The sequence below is a fragment of the Lipotes vexillifer genome, unplaced genomic scaffold (genome assembly GCF_000442215.2).
Source record: "Lipotes vexillifer unplaced genomic scaffold, Lipotes_vexillifer_v1.1 scaffold496, whole genome shotgun sequence".
In the NCBI taxonomy this organism is placed as follows: Eukaryota; Metazoa; Chordata; class Mammalia; order Artiodactyla; family Lipotidae; genus Lipotes; species Lipotes vexillifer.
In genome coordinates this window covers 7,806,086-7,828,776 of record NW_006786690.1, presented here as the reverse complement: position 1 = coordinate 7,828,776, position 22,691 = coordinate 7,806,086, and the positions used below count along the sequence as shown (strand labels likewise).

The 22,691-nt window shown below is 52.0% G+C and overlaps 2 protein-coding genes across 2 annotated transcripts in view; both read right to left on the bottom strand.

Moving 5' to 3' along the window:
- The window catches only part of ALDH4A1 (aldehyde dehydrogenase 4 family member A1), a 32,554-nt gene extending 17,092 nt beyond the window's left edge, over positions 1-15,462 (bottom strand). Inside the window, exons 1-3 of the mRNA XM_007459318.1 lie at positions 15,398-15,462; positions 5,430-5,523; positions 4,482-4,574 (exon numbers count right to left, since the gene is read on the bottom strand). Of these exons, the coding sequence (XP_007459380.1) occupies positions 4,482-4,574; positions 5,430-5,523; positions 15,398-15,462 (252 nt within the window). The remainder of the gene's footprint in view (positions 1-4,481; positions 4,575-5,429; positions 5,524-15,397) is intronic.
- A 5,185-nt stretch (positions 15,463-20,647) lies between these two features.
- IFFO2 (intermediate filament family orphan 2) overlaps positions 20,648-22,691 on the bottom strand; it is a 46,902-nt gene continuing 44,858 nt past the window's right edge. The window contains exon 9 of the mRNA XM_007459252.1: positions 20,648-21,826. Coding sequence (XP_007459314.1) covers positions 21,721-21,826 — 106 coding nt within the window. The 3' untranslated portion in view covers positions 20,648-21,720. The remainder of the gene's footprint in view (positions 21,827-22,691) is intronic.

The following is a 22,691-nucleotide window of genomic DNA, read 5'->3' as shown; positions in this document are numbered from 1 at the left end:
CACGAACCCGTGTCCCCTGCATCGGCAGGCGGACTCTCAACCACTGAGCCACCAGGGAAGCCCTTAACTAGCTCTTTTTTACATGAACTAGCTGCAGGCCCCTGGTTAAGGAACACTGATAGTTACTGTCAAAGCGAACATTAGTCAGTTTCCCGCGTGCAGAGGCACCAAGTGTTTGACACGGATAAATCCGTTGAACCCTGACGACATCCCTCCATGGCGTGATTGTTACCCCATTTTACATATGAGAAAGCTGAGGCACAGAGAGGTCAAGCAGCTCAAAGATACATAACCAGCAAGTGGGCAGAAAGTGGCCTCCTCATGGGACTAGGGTGGGATGCAGCTGGGTCTTAGGAAGTTTCGAGAGGCCCAGCCTGAAAACCCTGAGGCTCCTTCTCCTTTGCCTCTGCTCCTCTGAGAGCTGGTGTCCTGCATCTCTCAACAGACCCGCTTCCTTAGTTTCTCTCATCCTCTGTGGGGAGGTGTTCAATGCCCTCCCCACAGCTCCCAGCCCCGCAAAGAAAGATGCTTGTTGCTGGTTCCAAGTTTCCAGGGCAGGTAATTCCGACTGGCCCAGCTGGGGTCAGGTGCCCATCCCCGGACCCAGCATCCCTCGGGTAGCAGCACCACACCATTTCAAAGGCTGCCCTGGCTCACCGCATGGGGGCAGGCAAGGAGCTCATCAATTTGAGCAGACGCGGCCCCCCCCAGACGCCCACTGCGCCTCCCTACTTCGCAGGGAATCCTCAGTGCCAAGGCTTTTCCCCCGGCTTCGCACACGACGCCTTCCCCGGCCTCCCAGGCCTCCCAGCTGCTGTGGACTCCTCATCGTGGCCCTCCACCCACCTTCCCATCCCAGCTCCCTGGCTGCCCACGGGAACCAGGCCCTCCAAACATCTATGTCCGGACTCACTTCTTCTGCCAAGCCCACACTCCTAATCTCTCCTCTATCCTGAAATCAGAAAGCATTCCAGCGAGCAATGGGCTTTTTCGGAAAGTCTCACCCTCCTTAACCCCCTCCAATGGCTCCCTGGGCTCTTGGAAGAGGCTCTTAACCACAGCCAACAAGAACCACTCGTGGGACTTCCCTGGTGGCACAGTGGTTGAGAGTCCGCCTGCCAATGCCGGGGACATGGGTTCGGGCCCTGGTCTGGGAAGATCCCACATGCCGCGGAGCAACTAAGCCCGTGCGCCACAACTACTGAGCCTGCGTGCTGCAACTACTGAAGCCCGCGAGCCTAGAGCCCGTGCTCTGCAACAAGAGAAGCCACCACAGTGAGAAGCCCATGCACTGCAACCAAGAGTAGTCCCCGCTCACTGCAACCAGAGAAAGCCCGCATGCGTCATTGTCATCGTGCAGCAACGAAGACCCAACGCAGCCAAAAATAAACAAACACATAAATAAATAAATAAAAGAACCACACCCGCATCCTCTGGCCCCAATGGCTTCCTCTCTGTTCTGAAGCTCACCCAGCCCCGTCCCGACTCTGCACCCGCCTACCCCTCTGCTGGCGATGAGTCCCCAGCCCATCTTCATCCCTGGGGTTCAACTCAGATGTCACCTCCTCAGAGAGGCCTGTGGACCACCTCGCCTTATGTGGCCTCGCATCTCCAGCCCATCACCTGTGCCTTCCATAGCCCCTCTCACCATCTGGAATTCTGTTTGTTTCTTTGCTGACATGTACACCAATCTCACTCTCCCCTAGGTCAGCACCGTGAGGGCAGAGCCATGTGCCACGGTCACCGGTCACCGGTCACCGCTGTGTCCCAGCACCCAGCCCTAGGTCTGGGGCCGAGGAGGCTTGGATGGATGAATGGATGGATGGGTGGGTTTTATTATCATGATTTACAAGTACCCCTCCCAGAAAGAGATAAAGTCAGCCTTTTGGAAACTGTTTTCCAACTTTAAACAAGTTTCTAGCTAATAATGCCATAGAGTAAACCACTTTGTTTACATACTGTGGCATTTATTTTGCAACTGGTTACATTTGCACAAAGCTGGAAACTCCATATGTATCCATAACATCAAAACGTATATATAGGGCTTCTCTGGTGGCCCAGTGGCTGAGAATCCGCCTGCCAATGCAGGGGACACGGGTTCGAACCCTGGTCTGGGAAGATCCCACATGCCGCGGAGCAACTAAGCCTGTGAGCCACAACTACTGAGCCTGCGCTCTAGAGCCCGTGAGACACAACTACTGAGCCCGCGTGTCGCACCTACTGAAGCCCACGTGCCTAGAGCCCATGCTCCGCAACAAGAGAAGCCACCGCAGTGAGAAGACTGCACCGCAAAGAAGAGTAGCCCCCACTCCTTGCAACTAGAGGAAGCCCGTGTGCAGCAACAACGACCCAACACAGCCAAAAATAAATAAATAAAATAGATTTAAAAAAAAAAATATATATATATATATATATATGTGTGTGTGTACACACACAAAGACACACATACACTTACTTCCCTTTTGTTCATAGCCAAGGTGCATATTTGCTTTAAGCCTTTCTGGGCTAAAATTGTCATGGCCATAACAAGGGATAAAAAGGGATGGGGTGGTGCCTCTGCCTGGGGTTGGAGCAGACCCAGGGGTTCACCCTCAGGCCACCCTGTACGGAAGCACCGCAGACTTCCATTCAGCTGTGAGTCCAGGTCAAGATCCCCAACTGTCACCAAAGAATGTCACTCTCACTCTTGAACAGACTGGCACCGGTGTGGGTGCCATTTCTTAACTGTCAAGCCAGACTAGATGCCTCCCAGGGACTTGCTAGGAAAGGCAGGCTGTCTTATCACTGTCTCATTATCCAGCAAAATCCCCACGGAGAGAAAGACTTAAGGAGAATGCAGCAGGGACACGCAGACCAGCTACTGCTCTGGCCGGGGCTCTGAGAGGCCTGCCAGGGCCAGAGAGACAAGAGGGATGAGTGGAGAGGGCTGGGCTGGGGACTGGACCCGCTAGAGGGTCACCCCACACGGGGGCTCACAGGAAGGCTACTTGTGTGGCCACATCTTCCTTCTCTCAAGAGAAGCCAGACATTTGAATTTGTACATGAAATCGCCCCATGTTTAGCTTTTGGAAACAAAGCTACCAGCTATCGATTTGCAGCCTGAGCTCTGGATGCAGTGGACATGGGGCCTGCAGGGCGACCTCTGGGCATCCTCAGGCACTGGGCTTTGATGACATCCTCAGCCCACACGACAGTGTGTGAGAAGCAGCCCCACGAAACATCCGTGCATGAGATGTGTGACTCTTGCGGGGATTTGTCACGTCACTGTGTCCTTCTGACACTTTCAGGAGAAATTTCTCTCTGGGCCCAGTGTCAGAAATGGCCGTGCTTCTCCTACCACACAGTGGGGGATTTATTTCAGGAACACTCTGACTAGGGCAAGTGATGTGTTCTCCTCTCTGCTGTAGACCAGGAGGCCTAAAGGCAAGTCTGTGGCCATCTCCAGCAAGTGCCTAGGGCCTCAGGATTTTGTGACCAGCAGGTCACAGCAAGAATAATATCTTGCTGCCATATGCTAATTAACACTCTGCTTTGAAATCCCCTTTAGAAATAGTCGGGGTGTGAATGAATTCATTTGAATCAAAATCAAGGGGATATGGTTCTGGGGAAACTGCATCCATCATCCCTGTTCCGTAGCTAACTGTGCCACCCCAGGAGGGTCATTGATTGTCTCTGAGCTTCTCCCCTGATCCGCAAAATGGGCAGCTAACCTCCTGCTCTTCCAGCCTCCAAGGTGGGTGGCAGGGACTGAGGGAGGAGCTTGTGCAGAGGGGACAGGGTCTCAACAGATGTGTCTGTGGATGGAGTCTGGACTCCAACAGGAGGGCTTCTAGGAGGAGGTGACACCTGGCCACGCCCTGGGTGCTTACCTCTGCTGAGCTCATTGTCAGCTAGACCACTGGTTCCCAAATACAGACCAGGACTTTGGTGACTGTCTTTCTTTGGAAGGATTATCTTTTTTTTTTTTTTTTAAGTATAGTTGATTTACAATATTGTGTTAGTTTCAGGTGTACAGCAAAGTGATTCAGTTATACATTTTTTTTTTCAGGTTATTTTCCATTACAGGCTATTACAAGGTATCGAATATTGTTCCCTGTGTTAGACAGTGAATCCTTGCTGCTTATCTACTGTAATATATAGTAGTGTGTATCTGTTAACGGAAGGATTCTCTTTGATTCTGACATTCTATCCTTGCTTCCTACTCCCTAGGCTGGTGAGTGGGTCAACTTTTCCAAAGCGATGGCAAAGCTGGGGGCAGCTGCTGTTTTTAACTTCTTGGCAGGCGCGATGTTGGCACCTTTTACGAGAGTCCCCTAAGACTGCCTTTGGAAGTTTTATACAGGTGCACTGAATTCACAATCTTGCAGGGACTCTAAGTCCTTTTGGAGGCAGAGACCCCATGTTGCATGCGTATGTGCTGCCCAAAAGACAGACCCCAGATTCAGGGGAGAGGCTGAGCCCTGCCCGCCTACTGGACTTACAGACACCTGGTACCGCACGTCCGAAGTCCACACCTCCTCGTCCCCCACCACACACGGGATGGCTTCCGTCCGGCCCTTCAGCTCCTTCAAGGCCTGGGGAGAGGAGAGGTCAGATGAGCACTTCCTTCCCCTCTACTTCCCGCCTAAAACACCGATGCGGAGTCTGCCAACGCGGATGCCCAGGAAGGAATAGAAATGAGGAGGGGGCTGGGCGGGGTCCGTGGTCAGAGATGCAGTGATTGCTCCCCAGGGGCGGGGGAAGACTCAGCTGCCGCACTGTCACTTCCTGTCCTGCAGGAAGGTAAGGCCAGTGTTGCCAGGTCTTCCCATTAGAGAAAAGATTTAAAAACCTGTGTCTGAAATTTATGTGAAATCTCACAATTTTAGAACACTGGCAATTAATGGGAGAATTCTTTTTTTTTTTTTTTTTTTGGTCCAACCTTCCTTGACATGTTTATCCCTGATGATCCTGTGACCCACCTTCCCACCCCCTTCCCAACCCCTGCAGCAGGCTTCACGTCACATCTGCCTTGTCCTAAAGGGGGAATTTTTTTTTTTTTTTTTTTTTTTGGCCACACCTTGCGGCCTTGCGGCTTGTGGGATCTTAGTTCCCTGACCAGGGACTGAACACGCGCCCTCGGCAATGAAGGTGCAGAGTCCTAACCACTGGACTGCCAGGGAATTCCCAGGAAAATGTGTTTAAGCATAAAATATCTGTGGACTTATGACCCCTGACCTGGCACCCCAGGTTGCCACCCTGCTGCTCCCAGGTCCCCCACCCCCCCTCCAGATGCACAGCTCTCCCCAGATTCCCAGTTTCCTCCCGGGGCTGGGAGCAGAGGCAGGAGAGCATGGGTGGCTGTCGGCATGGAGAGGTATCATGGGGGCTGCTGAAGGCGTCTCTGGCCCAGGCCCTGCACCACTGGGTGCCCCCCACCCTCCCATTACCTTCTGCAGTGCATCTCGCTCAGGGCTGCCCTGCGTGAATGCCAAGACGGGCTCATTGGCCACCTTCAGGGAGGAGACGTGCTTCCAACACAGCCTGGGGAGCGAGGGTGGGGAACAGAGGTGGACAGGTCAGCAGTGGCCACCACCAGCCCCAGCCCTTCTGTCTCCGACAGGGGGTCCTAGGTTGGCCCAGCATCTTGAAATCCGGAGCAACTATAGAACTGGGGGACGAGAACCAGCCTTGGGATCCAAAACCCAAGTTCAAGTCCAGACCCTATCACTTTGTGTCCTCGGGCATGTGACCTGCCTCCTCTCAGCCTATTTCTCCACCTATCAAGTGAGAATAATCATAGAAACTCACATGGTTGCCTGAAGTTTTTTTGTTTTCTTTTGTTTTGTTTTGTTTCCTGGCCGCACTGCACATCACATGGGATCTTAGTTCTGCGACCAGGGGTTGAACCTGTGCCCCCTGCAATGGAAGCGCAGAGTCCTAACCACTGGACCACCAGAGAAGTCCCTGGTTGCCTGAAGTTTAAATTCATAGGTGCAAAACCATGGCTTAGTGTTTTGCACATAGAGAAGTCTTATTCTCCCTTTATTTCCCCACAATGCAGACTTTCTTCCAAACAGACCCGAGTTACTTCTTTCTCTAAGCAGGAAAGTCAGAGCATTCCAGAGCTCAGTCTCATCAGAATGTGAAACAGCTGAGACTCCCTTGGCACAAAGAGCTGGGCTCCGGGTGGGCAAGAAGGGCCAAGAGGTGGGCCGTGAACTTGGAGGAGTAACTCCGAGCTCGCTTCACAGACTCAGGGAGAGCTGCTGTTGGGGTATGGGCTCTGATTCCTGGGTACTGAGCTCCAAGAACTCCTTGTGCTGCAGACGCCATTCAATCTTAACCTGTATGACCTCACTGATTAGTGCCCACCAGCGGCCTCCACCCCTAATGTATCTGGGGGTCCCAGGGTGGGAGGACAGGTGGGTAAGAGTCAGTCACTCCACCCACGGACGTAGAGAACAGACTTGTGGTTGCCAAGGGGGGAGGGGGTTGAGGGAGGGATGTAGTGGGAGGTTGGGATTAGATGTGAGCTACCGTATGGATATACGGATAAACAACAAGCACAGGGAACTATATTCAATATCCTGTGATAAACCACAGTGGAAAAGCATATTTAAAAAAAGAAAGTACATACATGTATAACTGAGTCACTCTGCTGTACAGCAGAAACTAACACAACACTGTAGGTCAGCAATACTTCTATTAAAAATGTTTTTTGTTAACGAAGAATTATTGTTCACAAGTGATCCCAAATAAGCCACACAGTATTCTATTGTCTTAATACTGGTGAAAACGGTATATCAACAAAATAACATATACTTAAATGAAAAGAGTTGTAAATACAGCCTTAAAATTTTTCAAAAACAAAACAAAACAAAAAAAGAGTCAGTCATTCCAGAGCTGGAGGAACCCCAGTGGTGGGACTGCCCCTCCAGGCCTCAGTTTCCCCATCTGTAAATGAGGACAATAGTGAGGACAAAGCCCACCTAGGGCACGGGGGGGCACATCAGATTTGATAACACCACCGTGGCATCCGAAGGGCCTCGCCAGTGGCACCGTGATAGAAATAAGGTAATTTTGATCCTATGAGTAAAAAGACTAGATCAAGATCAAGAGAAACCTGGATTTGAATCCAGAAAAACCCAGATCTATCCCCCCCTGGTGTCAACACCCCACAGGCAGCACCCGTGGGTGGACGAGTCGGATAACTGGTCGCCGAGGTAGGGAGGACACACACCTGGGGGACCACAGGACCTCCAGAGATGAAGGTGTTGGAAAGAACCTGCCATAGGATTTGGGTAATTTGGGGAGGGCTAAGGAAGCTGGGGCTGCCTCTGGATCAGGAAGCTCGGCACTTCTATGGTGGGGTGAGAGAGTAGCAATTCCTCACTTGGTGAGCGGGGGGCATGCCTGGTACTTTGGGAGTGGCATGGGGACCTCTGTGCTTAGACAAAACTATAAAGAGGGCCTGTTCTGTCCACTTCATCATGGCCTCCGGTGACCTTGTCTGAGGCTGGGTCTCTGCGAGGTTGTTTATGCCCAAGAGATCCAAACAGAACGACTACGAGTACTGGGCACTTTTTTTTCTTTCTCACTGAGACTGTGTCTGGGGGCTCAAAGACCCAGCCTGAGAGGCCGGGAGGAAGGACACAAAACCAAGGACCATGAGGGCGGGTCCTTCATTGATTCTACAAGGTTACTGGGCACCTGCTCCGTCTCTGGAGACACAGCGGTGACCAAGACAGCAAGGCCTGTGGTTGCATGCAGCTGACCTCAAGTGGGGGACGCGGGTAAGAAAGGAACACAGCGGTGACAAAGGGGACAGGAAAATGAGGAACGGGAAGGGCAGGGCTGCTTCAGCGGGGGTGGTCAGGGAGGGCCTCTCGGAGGAGATGACCTCTGCCAGAGACCTTTAGAAGGTGTGAGAAGAGCTGGAAAGAGCGCTCTAGACAGAGGGACAAGCAAGGGGAAAGGCCCAGAGCAGGGAGCATGAGTCAGGAAGGGCAGAAAGGGGCCTGTGCAGCAGAAGGGGAGGGGACAGACAGGGAAGGGAGCAGGAGGGCAAAGTGAGCCCTGGGGCTTTCTCCCGCCCCTCCCTCCAGGCCCACCCCAGCCCTACCCGCCACACCCAAGGAAGCCAGCAAGCCTCAGGCCCCACCCTTTCCCAAACAGAGGAAGAAATGTGAGGCTCCTTCGCCCTCTGCGGAGCTGTGTGACCTTCAGCCGGACTCCTTGGTATAACACGGAGACACCCGCCTCCTGGGGTCATTCTGGAGATCTGAAGAAATAATAATGCAAAGCTACGCGTGTGCCCCAAAACTGAAAATCCACACGGCCCCCTTCCACCTACTGCGGTAGGCCAGAAGATGTCAGCGGCCACAGGTCTCAACAGCCCGGCAGGAAAGGGGAGGGTGGCGTCTACTCCTCCACCCCCCACCACCTGGAAGGTTCCAGATGCCTCTCTGGGCCTCAGTAGCAGCGCACCACCACAAAGCAGTGAATCAGATATCACCTGGTCCTCTTCAAGCCAGGAGAGAGCCGCTTCGTGCTGGGCTGGGAGCCAGAAGCGGGGCCACCCAAGCCCTCTCTTGACCCCAAGTCCTGGTGGGTGTGAAAAGCAAAGGCTCTGGAAGCAGCCTGGACGGACCCCCACACCTGCTCGAGACCTCAGCACATTATTACAAACTCCGCAGGCCTCTGTTTCCTCACCTGAAGAATGGTGACACCATGTTCTGCACAGGGTCATTGTAAGGATGACAAGCCTTGCCTCTCCTCACCCTTCCTGCTCTTAGGTTTTCCTAAGAAACTGTAAAGGTCTTCCAGAACGTTTACTCCACCAGGCCAGGCTTTCAAAGGCAAACTGGTTCCCGGACATCCCCGAGGATCAGGGGCTGGCCTGGGGGCTCAGCAAACACTGCTGGAATAAACGTAGCCCCATGTCCCACCAGGGCAGAAGTTCAAAAGGTAGCAGCTACCAGCCCTGCTCTCCCTGTTCCCTCCCAAGCAACATCAGAAACAGAAATCCTACAGGTCTCCCCCCGACCTGCCCCAGGGCAGAGGTCCACTGTGACCTCAGGATCACATGCCCCCGTGGCTTTCTCTCTGCCTGGAAAGTCTCCAGGCCCTGGCCCCACTGTCCATCAGTCCGAACGTAGCTTACGGAACAAGAGACTAGTTCAAAGGTCAGCCTGAGTCAACTAGAGCCAAAAATAATCCAAGGATGCCTGACAAACCTTCTTTTTTTTTTTTTTTTTTTTGGCTCATGTGCCCTTTGGGATAACATGAGCCCCCTTCCACTGGCTCAGGGAAAGGCAGTGTGAACCACTCACAGGACTTAGGGCCTCTACAAGGATCTGCGAGGCCCTTCTAGGCAGGACTGTATTCCCATTCATTCATTCAGTCAGTCAGTCAGCACATATCTATCCCTCATGGCAAGGATGCAGAGATAGCTCAGATGAGGTCAAAAGGCTCACCCAAACCATGTGTTCATCACACCTGGCAGGTGCCTGGCTCTGGGACACAGAGGTGAATCCAACCCAACCTTCTTAGGGCAGCTCTCAGCCCTCCCGCTTCAGGAAAGAAGCATAAGGCAGAGTCTGAATTTGACTCAGTTTCCCCTAACAACCCGGGGTGCCCCTTCTGCTCACCTGGGGACTTTACGGCCTGGGCCTGAGACCCCAGCTGCCCCTCCCCACCCTCGGCAGGTACCAGGATCTGAGCTAAAAAGGCTGCAACACCAAAACACAGCCTGCAATGGGTGAAATTTAGAGCCTGCAAGCTCCAAAATTTACAAAGGGGAAAACTGAGGGGGCTGCTGTGAGGGGCTGAGCTGCCAGGGGCTGAGCTCCCAGGCCACCCCTTGGCCTCCACCCTGGTCCAAGGCACCATCAGCTTTTGCCTGGACAGCTACAACAGTCATTCTGCTCCACTGACTCCAAGCTCCTCTCAAAACTGCTGGAATAAACTTAGTCCTGCGTCCCACCCAGGGCAGAAGCTCAAAAGGTAGCAGCTACTGGTTTTCATAGTCTTAACATGAAAACATGATCAACACAGAGAGACGGAGGGTAAGTGCTCGCTCGGCTCGTAACTTAGTGGCTCCCCATTTTCTTCTACAATAAAGAATCAGAATCCTGGGACTTCCCTGGCGGTCCCGTGGTTAGGACCCCGCACTTCCACTGCAGGGGGCACAGGTTCAATCCCTGGTCCGGGAACTAAGATCCCGCATGTCACGTGGCGCAGCCAAAAAAAGAAGAGAATCCTTACTGAGGCCTCCAGACTCATTTCCCATCACCCCCACCCCCTCCCACCTCATCTGCTGCAATCCTGCCACCCTGGTCTCCCCACTCCACCCCACCCCCATCTCCCTCTGCAGGGGATACCAGCCTCGCCCTGCCTGGATGGGACCCCTATCAGATCATCTCACCGGTGACAACCCTCATTACAGAGCTCTGATTGTCTGCACTCCCACACTGCCCAGACCACAGTAAGCGTATGAGAAATACCTTTAAAACAATTAACACACAAGTGGACACCAGGCCCCCGGGACGGACAGGACTCCCAGGCCAGTGTTCTTTTGCTGGATGCAGGTCCCCAGCGGCTGGGGTCAGGGCAGCCAAGGCCAAGGAGAGGACTAGAAAGGAAATTGCCTTTGCTTCGTTCAGCTTCCAGACTGTTATCTGGGACCTGATAAGACCAATCCTCCTTATCACTGAGATAAGGGACCAGTGATAGAGGAGAGCTGAGAGAAAGTACGGAGCCCAGGGCAGGGCCAGGAGCCCAGGGCAGGGCCAGGAGCCCAGGGCAGGGCCAGGAGCGGGGGCCTGAAGCCCGGGATGAGCTGCCCTGGAAAACTTCAGAGAACTTTTCTGAAGCATTTACAGCATGCCTGGCATAGTGCTAAGTGATGACCTCATTGAATCCACCCTACAAATATATTACCCTGCAAACTCTTATTACCTCTATTGTACAGGGAGGAAGCTGAGGTTCAGACATTAAGGGCTCATGGTCACAGCTGGTGGAGTGACGGTGCAGGATCTGAAGCCAGGTTCCCTCACTTAGGAGACACGCTTTGGCAGAAGCATGGGGAGCATCTCAGACACCTTTGGCCAGCTGATGGGACAGGTTCATCCTCCTAACCGCCCAGCTGGCACCTCCTCTCTTCCCACCGGAGCAAAGAGGCCGTGCTGAGGTGGAGAGGGAAGCTCAGGGCTTTCACTGCATAACAATGCCCGCTAGTGGGGGAGGGGATCAAAATAATGCTTGATGCAACACATTACGTTTTCTATGTGCTGGCCACTCTTCAAAGTGGTTTCCGCATATGAATTCGTTTATTCTCCAAGACAATTCCACTATTATCTTTCTTTTCCACGTGGGAACAAGAGGCAGCACAGAGAGGTCGAGCAACCTGCCCAGGGCCACACAGCTGCTAAGAGGTAGAGCCAGGATCCACCCCGGGCTGACCTGTGGGCCATTCCAAGAGCAACTGTTCAGCACCTGCTGTGTGCCAAACCAGGTGCTGGGCACCGGGAGCCAAGTTCCCCAGGGTCCGTGTGCTGGTGCCGACTGCTGCCTGAGTGGGGATTTTGACACCTTTAGAAGCAAGTATTATGATCATCGTAGGCTCTACTTATTCTTTTACTCAATTTATTCACAGAGCACACACTGAGTCCCAGGCCCCCACTGAGCCACTTGTCACGTCATCTCTAACCCTTGTGCTACATGCCTGTTAATAGGATTATTCCCATTTTACAGACAGGGCACTGAAGGGCCAAAGGAGAGCTGCCTTGGCAAGGCCACAAAGTGCTGGGTGAGCATGCGTTCACCAGGGGAGGACATTCCAGGCAAGAGGCACCGCCCTGGCCACCGCTTGGAGGAGTGAAAGGGCAGAGTATGTCCAGGGAATGGTGGGAGGTACCAGGCCCCCGCCCAGCACAGCCTCTGCCCATCCCAGGGGCAGGCAGGCTGGGACAAGCACTGGGGGGTTTTGAAATGGGGAAAATTAGACAGGCTGGTGGGCTGAGAGGGGTCCAAAGTTACCAGGATTTCTGCAGGGGAATTCCAGCCCGCAAGCCCCCTGACACTGGGGGGTGTGGGGGGTGCTGAACTGGAGTCACCTCTGGACCCCGGCACCCAGCGAGGTCTGATACAAGAGTATGTAAGGGACAAAAATTAACATTTATTGTAAGCTTCCTATGAGCCCGGGTTAGTTCTTTTTTTTCACTGTTGTGGCCTCTCCCATTGCGGAGCACAGGCTCCGGACGCGCAGGCCCAATGGCCATGGCTCACGGGCCCAGCCGCTCCGCGGCATGTGGGATCTTCCCGGACAGGGACACGAACCTGTGTCCCCTGCATCGGCAGGCAGACTCTCAACCAGTGCGCCACCAGGGAAGCCCCCCGGGTTAGTTCTTTTATTTATTAAATTTATATATAAATGTGCATCTTGGCTCTTTCCAAAGAGAATTTGCAGAGGACATCCATGACAAAGTTAATAAAATAGAGAAAAGGGCAGGCGGGTCAGGGCCAAAGGAGACAAAAGGCAATCAATTGGGAGGTCTAGTGTTTACCAGCTTAAGGCCTTGGACAAGTTTTCCTTAACTTCCATAGGCCTCAGCTGTTTAATCCGTGAAGTGGGGATAGTGACACCCACATCATAGGTTGCTGAGGAGCTAAGTAACATCACCCACGTAAAAGGTAAATGGTAGCCCGTAGTGACCATCCCTGGGCCATCCGTAAAGGCCAGGTGTTTGTCATGATTGTCTCCCAGACTGGTTGTGATAAATCTCTGTTGACAAGTAAGGAATCACGTGATCGTTCTTTCATTCACCACGTTTGCCAAGGGCTTACCAGGTGGCAGTCACAGTTCTAGGCCCTGGGGACATATAATAAGGTAGATAAGTCTCAAGTGAAAAAGCAAGCTACAAAAATGGATTTGCAGGGGAGCCCATTTTTATATTGTTTTTCTAAAGCATATATATTCCTGGAATATTAAAAGGCTAGTAATCAAAGTGACAGCAGTGGTTACCTCTGTGTGGTGTAACCCTTTTTTGCTTTACCTGTACTTTGTACAATGGACACCTACTAATTAAATAAAAAGAAAATGTTCAATCAAGAGTATGTTTAAAAATTGGTTGAGATTCCTGGCACTCCAGGCAGAAAGGGAAACACTACAGAACATCACCCATCCCAGTTCCCCAAGAGATGGTTTTTCTCAGCTTCATGTACAAGACACTGAGAGATATCACTAAAAACGTCCTAAAACTGTTTCTCCATAAATGCAGACACGGCATGCCACAGGAGTGTTCTAAATATCTGTCGACTAAATGAACAAGTGACCAAACACCAAAACTGTTCTTCTAGAACCATGGCTCTCAACTAGGAGTGATTTTGCCCCCCAGGTGACATTTGGCAATGTCTGGAGACATTATTTTGTTGTCATGACTGGGGGATGCTCTGGCATCTGGTGGGTGGAGGCCAGGGATGCTGCTAAACATCCTGCAATGCATAGGACAGCTCCCACAGCAAAGGATTATCAGACTCAAATGTTAATACTGCCGAGGTTGGAAACCCGGTTTGGGGCAGCCGGCCAGCTGCTGTATCTGAAGAAGTAACATGAACTGTCAGGTCTGGTTGCAAAACGCTTTCTCTGATTGCAAAATGCTTTTTCTCCACTCAGGACGCTTTGTAATTAAGAGCGTGAGTCTGGAGTCAGACTGACTGCGATTTTAGTCTCACATTTGTCTTAAGAGGCAGATATGTTTCCCATCTGTAAAATGGTAATAATACAGGGCTTATCTGCACAATCAGGCCTATGGTACTTGATTGCTTGATAACTATTGCTGTTATGAGCTTTTTTTTTTTTTCAGAACAGGGATTTCTTTCTACCAGATATTAGAGGGGTTTTTGTTTTTGCTTTTGTTTTTTTAATGTTTAAGGCTTTCTTCCCCATTACACTGAAAACTCGTGGAAGGCTCCCATCCACGTGTAAATCCCCTGGGTACCCCCACACACACACAGAGTTTAGCAAACAAAGCACGTGCACATGGTAGGTACTCAGTAAACAGGTAAATCTATGTGGCTTCCATCTAGGGTCTGAGAGGGATGGTCTCAGAGTGCAGGGAGAGGCCTGCAAATGGGACCACGCTGAGGGTATAGTGAGCATGGCCCCCGTCCTCAGTTTGGAAAAAGAGCCCTTCCTGTCCATGTCCTCTTCCCTGTCCCACTCCCCCACAGAGAATACACAGCGGCGCTGGGACTCATCTGTGCCCAGGGCACCCCTGCACCATCCCTTAGGACACTGATTAACTCAGAAAGGGCATAGCTCAGCAGGCGAGACGTAACTGGTGAGTCCTAGAGGTCAGGCAAACACTGGGGGCAGGGGCTGCCCAGCTCTGAAAGGGAGATGGACAGAAACACGGGTCCATAGGGCTGCAGCCTCACCAGACTGTGAGTCCCTCTGGGGCAGGATCTGTGTGCTACCTACCTTCTCCACCAAGCCCAGAGGCAGAAAGGGGCTCTGAGAACATTTGTCGCTGAGTGGGCAAGGGTCCAGGAACCCAACTCCACAGTGCAGGGGTTTGCAAATCTGGGTTTGCAGGGCAGCTCCGCTCTGAAACTGCACCTTGGTTTCTTCATCTGTAATTTGGAATAACAGCTGCCCCCAGGAGAAGTTTAAATAAGAGTAATAATGATGGTCATGATTAATAGTAACTGGGCACTATGTGCCAGGCACTGTTCAATGCACTTTACATGTAGCAACTTATTCATTAATCATCACAATAAGGCACATACCCCAAGGACGTAGCACAGGTTTGGCACGTTCTACGCACTCCATAAGTATTATTATTCCACCTATCAGAAGAAAAGAGTCCTTTTCTGTGCCCAACACAACTTTTAAAAAGGGGGAGGCGAAAAGAGAGAAATAGAAATGCCGGTAGACAGAAGATAGGGAAGACCCAGGGAGGGTCCTGAATGTGAGACCGAGGGTGGGGAGGTGAGAAGCGAGTTGTGCTAAAACTAGAGGTGCCCTGGGAGAAAGGCACTGCACTCCGGCGGTGGGCAAATTTCGAAGATCCAGCATCAGAAGACGGACGAGTGATTAAGCGGCTACTTTCTAAGCGTGGGAGCCATCAGGGCACCGAGGCACCCCCACCCCGCAGCAGGATTCGGGAAGGGGGTCCCCCTAGCTGAAGGAAGAACTTTGCGAGACGGGGGTATAGCAATGGGAGGAAGGCCTGCGTGGGGGTCGGGCGGCATCAGAGGAAGTGACCCCCGGCGGAGGGGAGCCCCTAGGAAACCCGGCGAGGGTCTGGCAGGGAGGGAGTCCGGCTCGGGGGCGAGGGAGCGCCCAGCGACTCCCGGGACCCCGGGGCAGCAGGCGCCGCAAGGGGCCTCCCCAGGCCCGGTACTCACTCACCCGGCAGCCCTCCACGGGCGAGCCAGCAGGGCGCGGCGGAGCGCGGGCGGCGACAGCAGCAGCATCTCGAGCTTTCGGCACTGCTGTTCGCTGGACCGTTCGCCCCCGGAGCGGCTCTACTGCGCTGCCCCGCCCTGAGCGCACCACCTCGGCTGGCGGGGGGAACATGTCACCCCATCCGTCCTCCAAGCCAGGCTCAACCGAAACGCCTCTGTATTTACCTTCTGCTAATAAAATAATTCCCTTTTTAGGGCATTATAAATGACGTTATGTGACATAGGGCAAAATTGCCCAAAAGAGAAGCCTTGAAATGTACACACTTCCCCCTCCTCTCTTTATGGTATGACCCAGTCGCCCTCCAAAGAGGGCCGAGGGCAAAAGGGAGTGAGCTCCATCGACCAATCAGAATGATACATTGAAGCTCCTGGACCAATCAGAGGGGCGGTCATGTAGCAGTCTTCTTAGGCCGGGATAGAGGGGCTGAAGCAGCCAATAAGAGAGCGGGAATGGGGCACGTGTGAGACGGCGCGGAAGGACAGAGGGTCTGCCAGTCAGGGACAGCTGGAGTCCCAGCCCTACCGTTCTCGCTACCCTTGGCCAGTGGCTGCCAGACTTTTCTACCGTGCAGGGCTGCATAGCGGCCAGCCCCCTACCTCAACTCGGGGGCTGCAGCCCCTGGAATGAGCCTGCTGCCCCTGGCTCTAGCCTCCTGGTTGGGACTCAGCCGCCCTCCACCTCCCGGCCTGGCGCGGGATAAATCAGGAAGCTGGGGGCCACCCAGCTTCCTGAGGCCTAGCGCTTAGATAAATCACCCTGCTTCTTTGCAGATTACGATTAATAAGAGATAAAACCGGAGCCAGTCAATGCTCAGGCTTTCCTTCAAAGCCTATGGACGCGGAACCAGTTGCTCCTGTGCTTTATTTTTGCACCCCGCACCAAAATTTGAATTTTCGGGGAAGTTCTGCATGATGATTCCATCATCCAGAGGATGGAATCTTAGGGACCCATTCGATTCCTAAAGTACTGTCATAGCTTTTCTAACGCTCGCTTCTAATACATCTGTTTATATTTCCTCCAGCAGTGTGTACCGAGAACTTGCTTAGGAGTCAGAGTTCAGTTGCTGATCATGGTTTCTCCCTATGACAAGGGCGAAATACGTAATTTTTCCTGGGCTTCAGTTTCCAAGTCTGTAAAGTGGGGATAATAATACCCACCTTAGAACGCCCTCATTATTTCATGCTACTCCTTTCTCCAGGAGGGCACACTCTTTAAGGCGCTTTGGAGAATTTAAACAGAGTGGAGAGTGGGAAAGGAAACTACAGTCGTCCCTCGGTCTTGGTGGGGCCTTGGTTCCAGGAGCCCCCGCAGATACCAAATCCACGATGCTCAAGTCTCTTACATAAGATGGCACAGTACAGTCAGCCTTCCCTATTCCAAGGATGAGAAACTTGCAGATTTGGGGAGCCATTTGTACATTAAGCACAAGTCTTAGAGATGGTAAAAAGTTAATTGGAATTGGCAGTGGCTGTTTTTCTTCATCCTTGAAGAAAACCCTAGTCATGGGCCCAGTTCACACAGGTCAGTGTCTCCCTGAATTCAGCCATTAACAGAAAGAAACTAGAATATTGGACAGTGTCAAATCCAGAGCCTAGGAGGTAGCCTTTCAAGGGCACTGTGAGGAGGTTTATGAAATGGGGTCTATGTGATTAACAGGACCTCAACTCCAAACTAGGCTATGCCAGTTATTCAGTCTGGGATCTCTTTGGCTCTCTTCCCCTTCTGTAAAATATGTATAATAATTCCTGCTTTAACTACTTCCGAAGATTTTATTGTGAGATGCAAATATAAAAGGTGATGTGAAATTTCCCTATTTGATCACTAATCAGCTAATTATTTTAGTGGTTATGTAGCCCGCCGTCGCCTTGCCCCTCCCCATCACCTCTTTATCCTTAATTTTTTTTAATCCTTAATTTAAAAAAAAAAAGGCACCATCAATTCTAAGACATTTCACTTTATTTAAAAGAAGCCAATATACAGGAATATAAAGGGCATGATATTTACAACAGTACAGTAAACAGGTTGGTTTCCGGTAGGATCAGTAGTCTTTCAATGAATATAAACCCCCCCTTCCCCTTGACGCTAGACCCAGCTGGCAGACAAACAGCGACAGTGGGGTGGGATGGGACTTCAGGATAGAAAGTCTCCCTGGATGGGGCTAAAAATCAGGTAGATGCTAAAATGTCCACGAAGGGGTCTGTGGGTGGGGTTGCCTTTGCCTCACCTCTTTGAGGGCTTGGCAGAGGGAATGGTGAGGGATCTAGCCTGAGACTAACATGCAGCCCACCCCGAGCCTGGAAATCTTCCACTCATGGAAAATTCCCTTCCAGAGAGAATCTGCCTTTACCGACACCCACCTAGCTGCTTCCAGACTCCCCACTCTAGGAGAGTGCCCTTCTAGAACCAGAGTTTAGTGTCTCAAGGTGGAGGACCCAGGAAGCTCACAGCACCCTAGGTTCCTCATCCCGGTCCCTGGAAGAGCACAGCAAGGACTACATCCCAGGCCTTAGCCTGGGGTTGGCACAGCCAGGGCTGGGATGTAGGCATCTCATGGCATCTGCACTTCTGCTCCAGCTGCCTGACAACCTTGGACCCACTGAGGTCCAGGCCCCAAGGAAGCTGTGGGCTCCGTGAACCAACAGCCCATTGCCACCCACATCCTACTGCTTCTCAGCTCTCTCCAAATACAGCTGACTTGGCAATGGATCTTGGCAGACCAGAGTTTGAGCAACTAATCGGAGCCCATCTTCTGAAGCAGAGCTTGTCCCCTACTTAGTGCCCCCTTTCCCTCCCACCACCCACCTCCGTTCTGAATTCCCCACTGCCCACCCACTCCCACAAATGCCCAGCCCCCTGGACTTCCAAGGACCAAAGAGCTGGGGGATCAAGGGACAAGGAAATGATGTGAGAGGTGACCTACACTCTAATGAAGCCGCTCGTGGGTGTGGATGAGTAGGTGCTGATGATGCAGAGACAGGTGAGGGGTACTGATTATATTAAATCCAGCAGCAACATGCATCTTGTCCACAGAAAAATGCTGGACTACCATAACTGCCTACCCTAGATTTTAAAAAAAACTTTCCTTTCATAAAAATAGATGAGAGTCTCTTGCTTTATAAATAGATTACATTTAGCTTAAGTTACACCTTATATGATCCCCTGCCCCACACCCTCTCCCCCATCCCAAGCCAAAGTGGTTTGATTCTCCACAGGTCATATGAGCTACATCCACAGAGCTAAATCCATGATGGACAGGCCTGTCAGAGACCTCTAGACATACTGCCACAAGAAAACAAAATGTGTTTACTTGCCAATCATTTTTTTCCTGTTCAGAGTCTCAGAGAAGTGTGTGTGTGCATGTGTGTTCCACAACCAGGGAGCGCAAAGGAAGCAACTCTCCCTGTCCCTCCCCAATCCTCTCTTTTTATAAAACCCCCCAAAATAGGAGAGTGAGAGAGGGCAGCACAGGAGAGCCCATCTGAGACCAATTCTAAAATACCAATGTCAATATGACACTGGGCTGAGAAATAGAAAACCAAAATTACATATTTACATCTTTACAAAGGATGGACCAGTTCATCCCAACTGGACCTGGTGCTGCCCCAGCGAGCGTTGGGGTCTTTCTCGGCAAGCTGTGGGCCCATGGCAAGGGTACAAGCGGGGCCCACTGGCAACTAACTCAAAAAAGAACTTGGTGGGGAGGGAGGCAGCCAGGCCAAAACCAGGACCACACCCTGAAGGCAGGTCACTAACACTCTTGCTGTCCCCCCATCCACCAGCCCCAAGTCCTTGCTCCCCAGCGAGAACAGCTATTGAAAACCAGCAAGATGGATCTTTCTGGCCAGCATCTGACTCTGACTCCTGCCATTTCCATACTCCCCAGATAAATTCAGAGTACGCTAGTCCCCAAAGACAAATATCCTATGTATCCAACGGGGAAAGCAAAAATAATACCATTGGACAGCAATCACCATGGTAACCTTAGTTACCCCCAAATACTTACATTGTTGCCTAACTGTCTTAACTCTAAAGAAAGGTCTGTCACCCTCCCACCACCTTGAGGAAAAACCCGGGGCAGGCCTCCACTCTGCCTACCTGTCCACGGAATTCAATGCCTCCCTCACTCTGGGCAGAGGAGGCCTGAGAGGCGGCCAGTTTCTCGGCCTCCCAGAAACGGAAAATCTTTTCAGCAGCTGCGGTCCAAGCCCACCTGGCTCTGATAACCTTTGGTTAAACTAAAACTAAAACTAAAACAACAACAACAATAATGACAATAATAATCTGATATGTTTGAACCCTGTAACCTTGAGAACAAGTGTCAGTGAGGAGGAGGGGAAGGGGTGATCTCTCCTCCGAAACCTCGTCCCTCCACGTACCCAACAAGGGACTATTTGGCTAATAAAAGATTCTGGGAATGGAAGACTTTCAGCCAGACTTTCACAGGTAAAGAGCAGGAGGTTCCTCCACAAGAACAACAACAAAAAAGGAAAAAACTCACAATAAAGGCCACCAAGTTCTGATAAATAAAATTACACACAATCACTAACAATCTCCTCTCTCTCCATATATATATTTATATAATATGAATATTATGTACAATGATTTTAAGACTGAAAAACAGGTGGGGGAAACAGAAGAGAGAGGAGGTCCTTACAGATCACTGGTACCCTGGGAGGAAAGACAGGGGGCCTGATCTACACAAGGCCAGATTTCCCCCTCTGCCTGCAGACACAAGCAGTGGGTAGCAAGGAGCTCTGGTCCTTGGGCACATTTTGCTCCTCTGACCTCCAGGGGGAGCTCCTGGGCCAACAAAAAGAAAAATCCGCAATCACACCCACAGTAGTGGGTCCAAAAAGAAATTTAAAAAACGAGCAAAGCTAGCTCTGCTGGCTCCAAGCTGAGATCTGGGGGTGGCCGCCACACAGTGCCCTTTGACTCAGGCCCTCTCAAGTCTGGGGAGATATGGCTCAGCTGAACTCCCCAACTGGTCAATCAGTGAATTATGGGAAAAGGTGAGCTTATGTCCATGAGCAGAACAAGGACGGCTCTCACTCAAGCTCCTACTCTCACTACCTCCTCTCTGCCAGCAGCCCCCGCTGGCTCCCTCCCCTTCCCTTCCCAATGCCTGCCAGTGGCCAAAGAGTGGGCCACTGCGGCACAGTGGAGAACCAAGATGGCGGTGGATGGTACCGACCCAGCTCCAAGGTGGAGGGGGTAGATACCAGGCCTGGCCCCCTCCAGACTTTCTCACAGAGAAATTACAGATCGATAACCCCTTACTGTTGGCTGGGAAAAACGTCAAGTCATCAGGGCAATAAAAGACCCGCTCCCCAACCCCAACCCACAGAGGTCCCAAGAAAGCAAGCAGTCAGGTGGCCGAGGGCCTTATGGGGCCCAGGCCTCGCTAACGACCATGACCAAACTCCCTCCCAAGTCAGTGCTCACCCCCAGAGGTTGCGAGAGAGATCGCCCTAGCTTCTGCCTCCCTCCCAGCTCCAGGGGAAAACCAGGGATCTAGGAGAGGGCCTACCTTCCACAGTGGTATAAGGCAAGCTGCTTTTTGTTTTGTTTTTTGCATAGTAGTTTAAACACAGTGAGGTTCCGCCTTCCCCCACAGTGCCTTGTCCCTCTGCTTTGCCACTCAATCCAGAAAGAAAAGAAAAATTTGTCTTCCCTCCCTCCTTCCATCTTTTCTCTCTTTCAGTAAGTGAAAAACCCTCAGGAATTCCCCCACCCAGGCCTGGAAAGCCCGCAAAGGCCAACAGCTCCTTCCTGGGGGGAGGTGGGCCATCCCAAGTCCAACTCCAGCAGAGGAGGGAGGGCAGAGCTTATGGCCAATCAGAGGAGCAGGTGGGAGGGTAGAAAACGGCATTGTACCACTCCAGGGGCCCCCCGGCCCTCACCTTAGAGTTTTGTATAAAAACACCTGCTAGGAATAATTCTTTGGAGCTCAAAGTGGCTCAGCTTAAGGGAAAAGGCACAGTTAACACTGCATCGTCCGGACAGAAGTCTGTATCTGTAATGTGGAGAACAATAGAAATTGACAGCACCATTCCTTGGGTGGGTGGATGGAGAAGGGGCACTGGTTGGTGGTGGGCGGAAGGAAGGAAGGAAGGAAGCAGCGGTCCCTTGGGGCCTCCAGAGAAGGGAGGGCATAGGAAGTTTGCGTGGCGAGGGCTGGAGCCCCACTTCCTGGCCCCGTGGGGAGAGGTGGGCAGAGGCCCCATCACCAAGACCACCAGGCACGGGCTGGGGGACCTCAGTCATCAGCTGACCATGGGCTCCACATCCGCCTCCCGCTCAAACTCATCCTGGATCTCGTCTGTACTTCCTGAGTCGCTGCTGGCCATGGAGCTAGGGGATGGTGAATTCCTGGAAGGCACAAGAGAATGGGGGACATCAGAGGGCAGCCTGAGGACCTCTGAAGGGATTCAAAGAGCTGGAAAGATGGAGCAGCCATTCCTAGAAAACCTAGCCTCAGAGGGGGATCCTGCCCCGAGGCCCACCCTTGCACCACTTGCTTTAGAATCTTCAAAGCCCAGGAGTTGAACATGGCTATAGAGACCTATTGGGATGCCCTGCACCCGCCTCTGTAATTGCTTGGTGCTGAGAGCTCCTTGGGAGCAGAAACCACGGGTCAAGCTCAGTTTTTACACTCCCATCACCTAACACACGTCTGGACAATAAACTCAGAGCCCAAAGGGAGGCCACACAGGACAGTGGTTAATAGCACTGGTTTTGAATCCTCACTCTATCACTGCTGAGCTGGGGGGCCTGGCGCAAGCTATGTTCCCTGCCTACGGGGCGCTCCTCCATCCCAACAATGGAAATAACAACAGTGGCTTCTGGGAATCAGTGAGCTAAAGGTGACATGCTAATAAGCCCAGGGCCACACACACGCAACCTCCCCCTGCCTCTCCCTCTCTTACAGCCCAAACAACGGCCTGCAAGAATATCGTCATGATAAGAGAAACAATTATAATTAATATATCTGTGCTTCATGCCAAGCATTTTATGTGTATTATCTCATTTTATTATTAGCATGTCTGTCTTCCCCGAAAGGCTGCGTGTTCCTTGAGGGCAGGGGCTCTGTCTTGGTTCTGATGTCCCCCAGCAAATAAAAGAGGCCTGATGCATGTCAGTCTCCCAGGGACAGACCCATATGGCCTCGGGTTGGAAGACGGGAAAGGAAGGAAAATGGCTTCCTAAGGACACATGTGAGCCCCGGCCACCACCT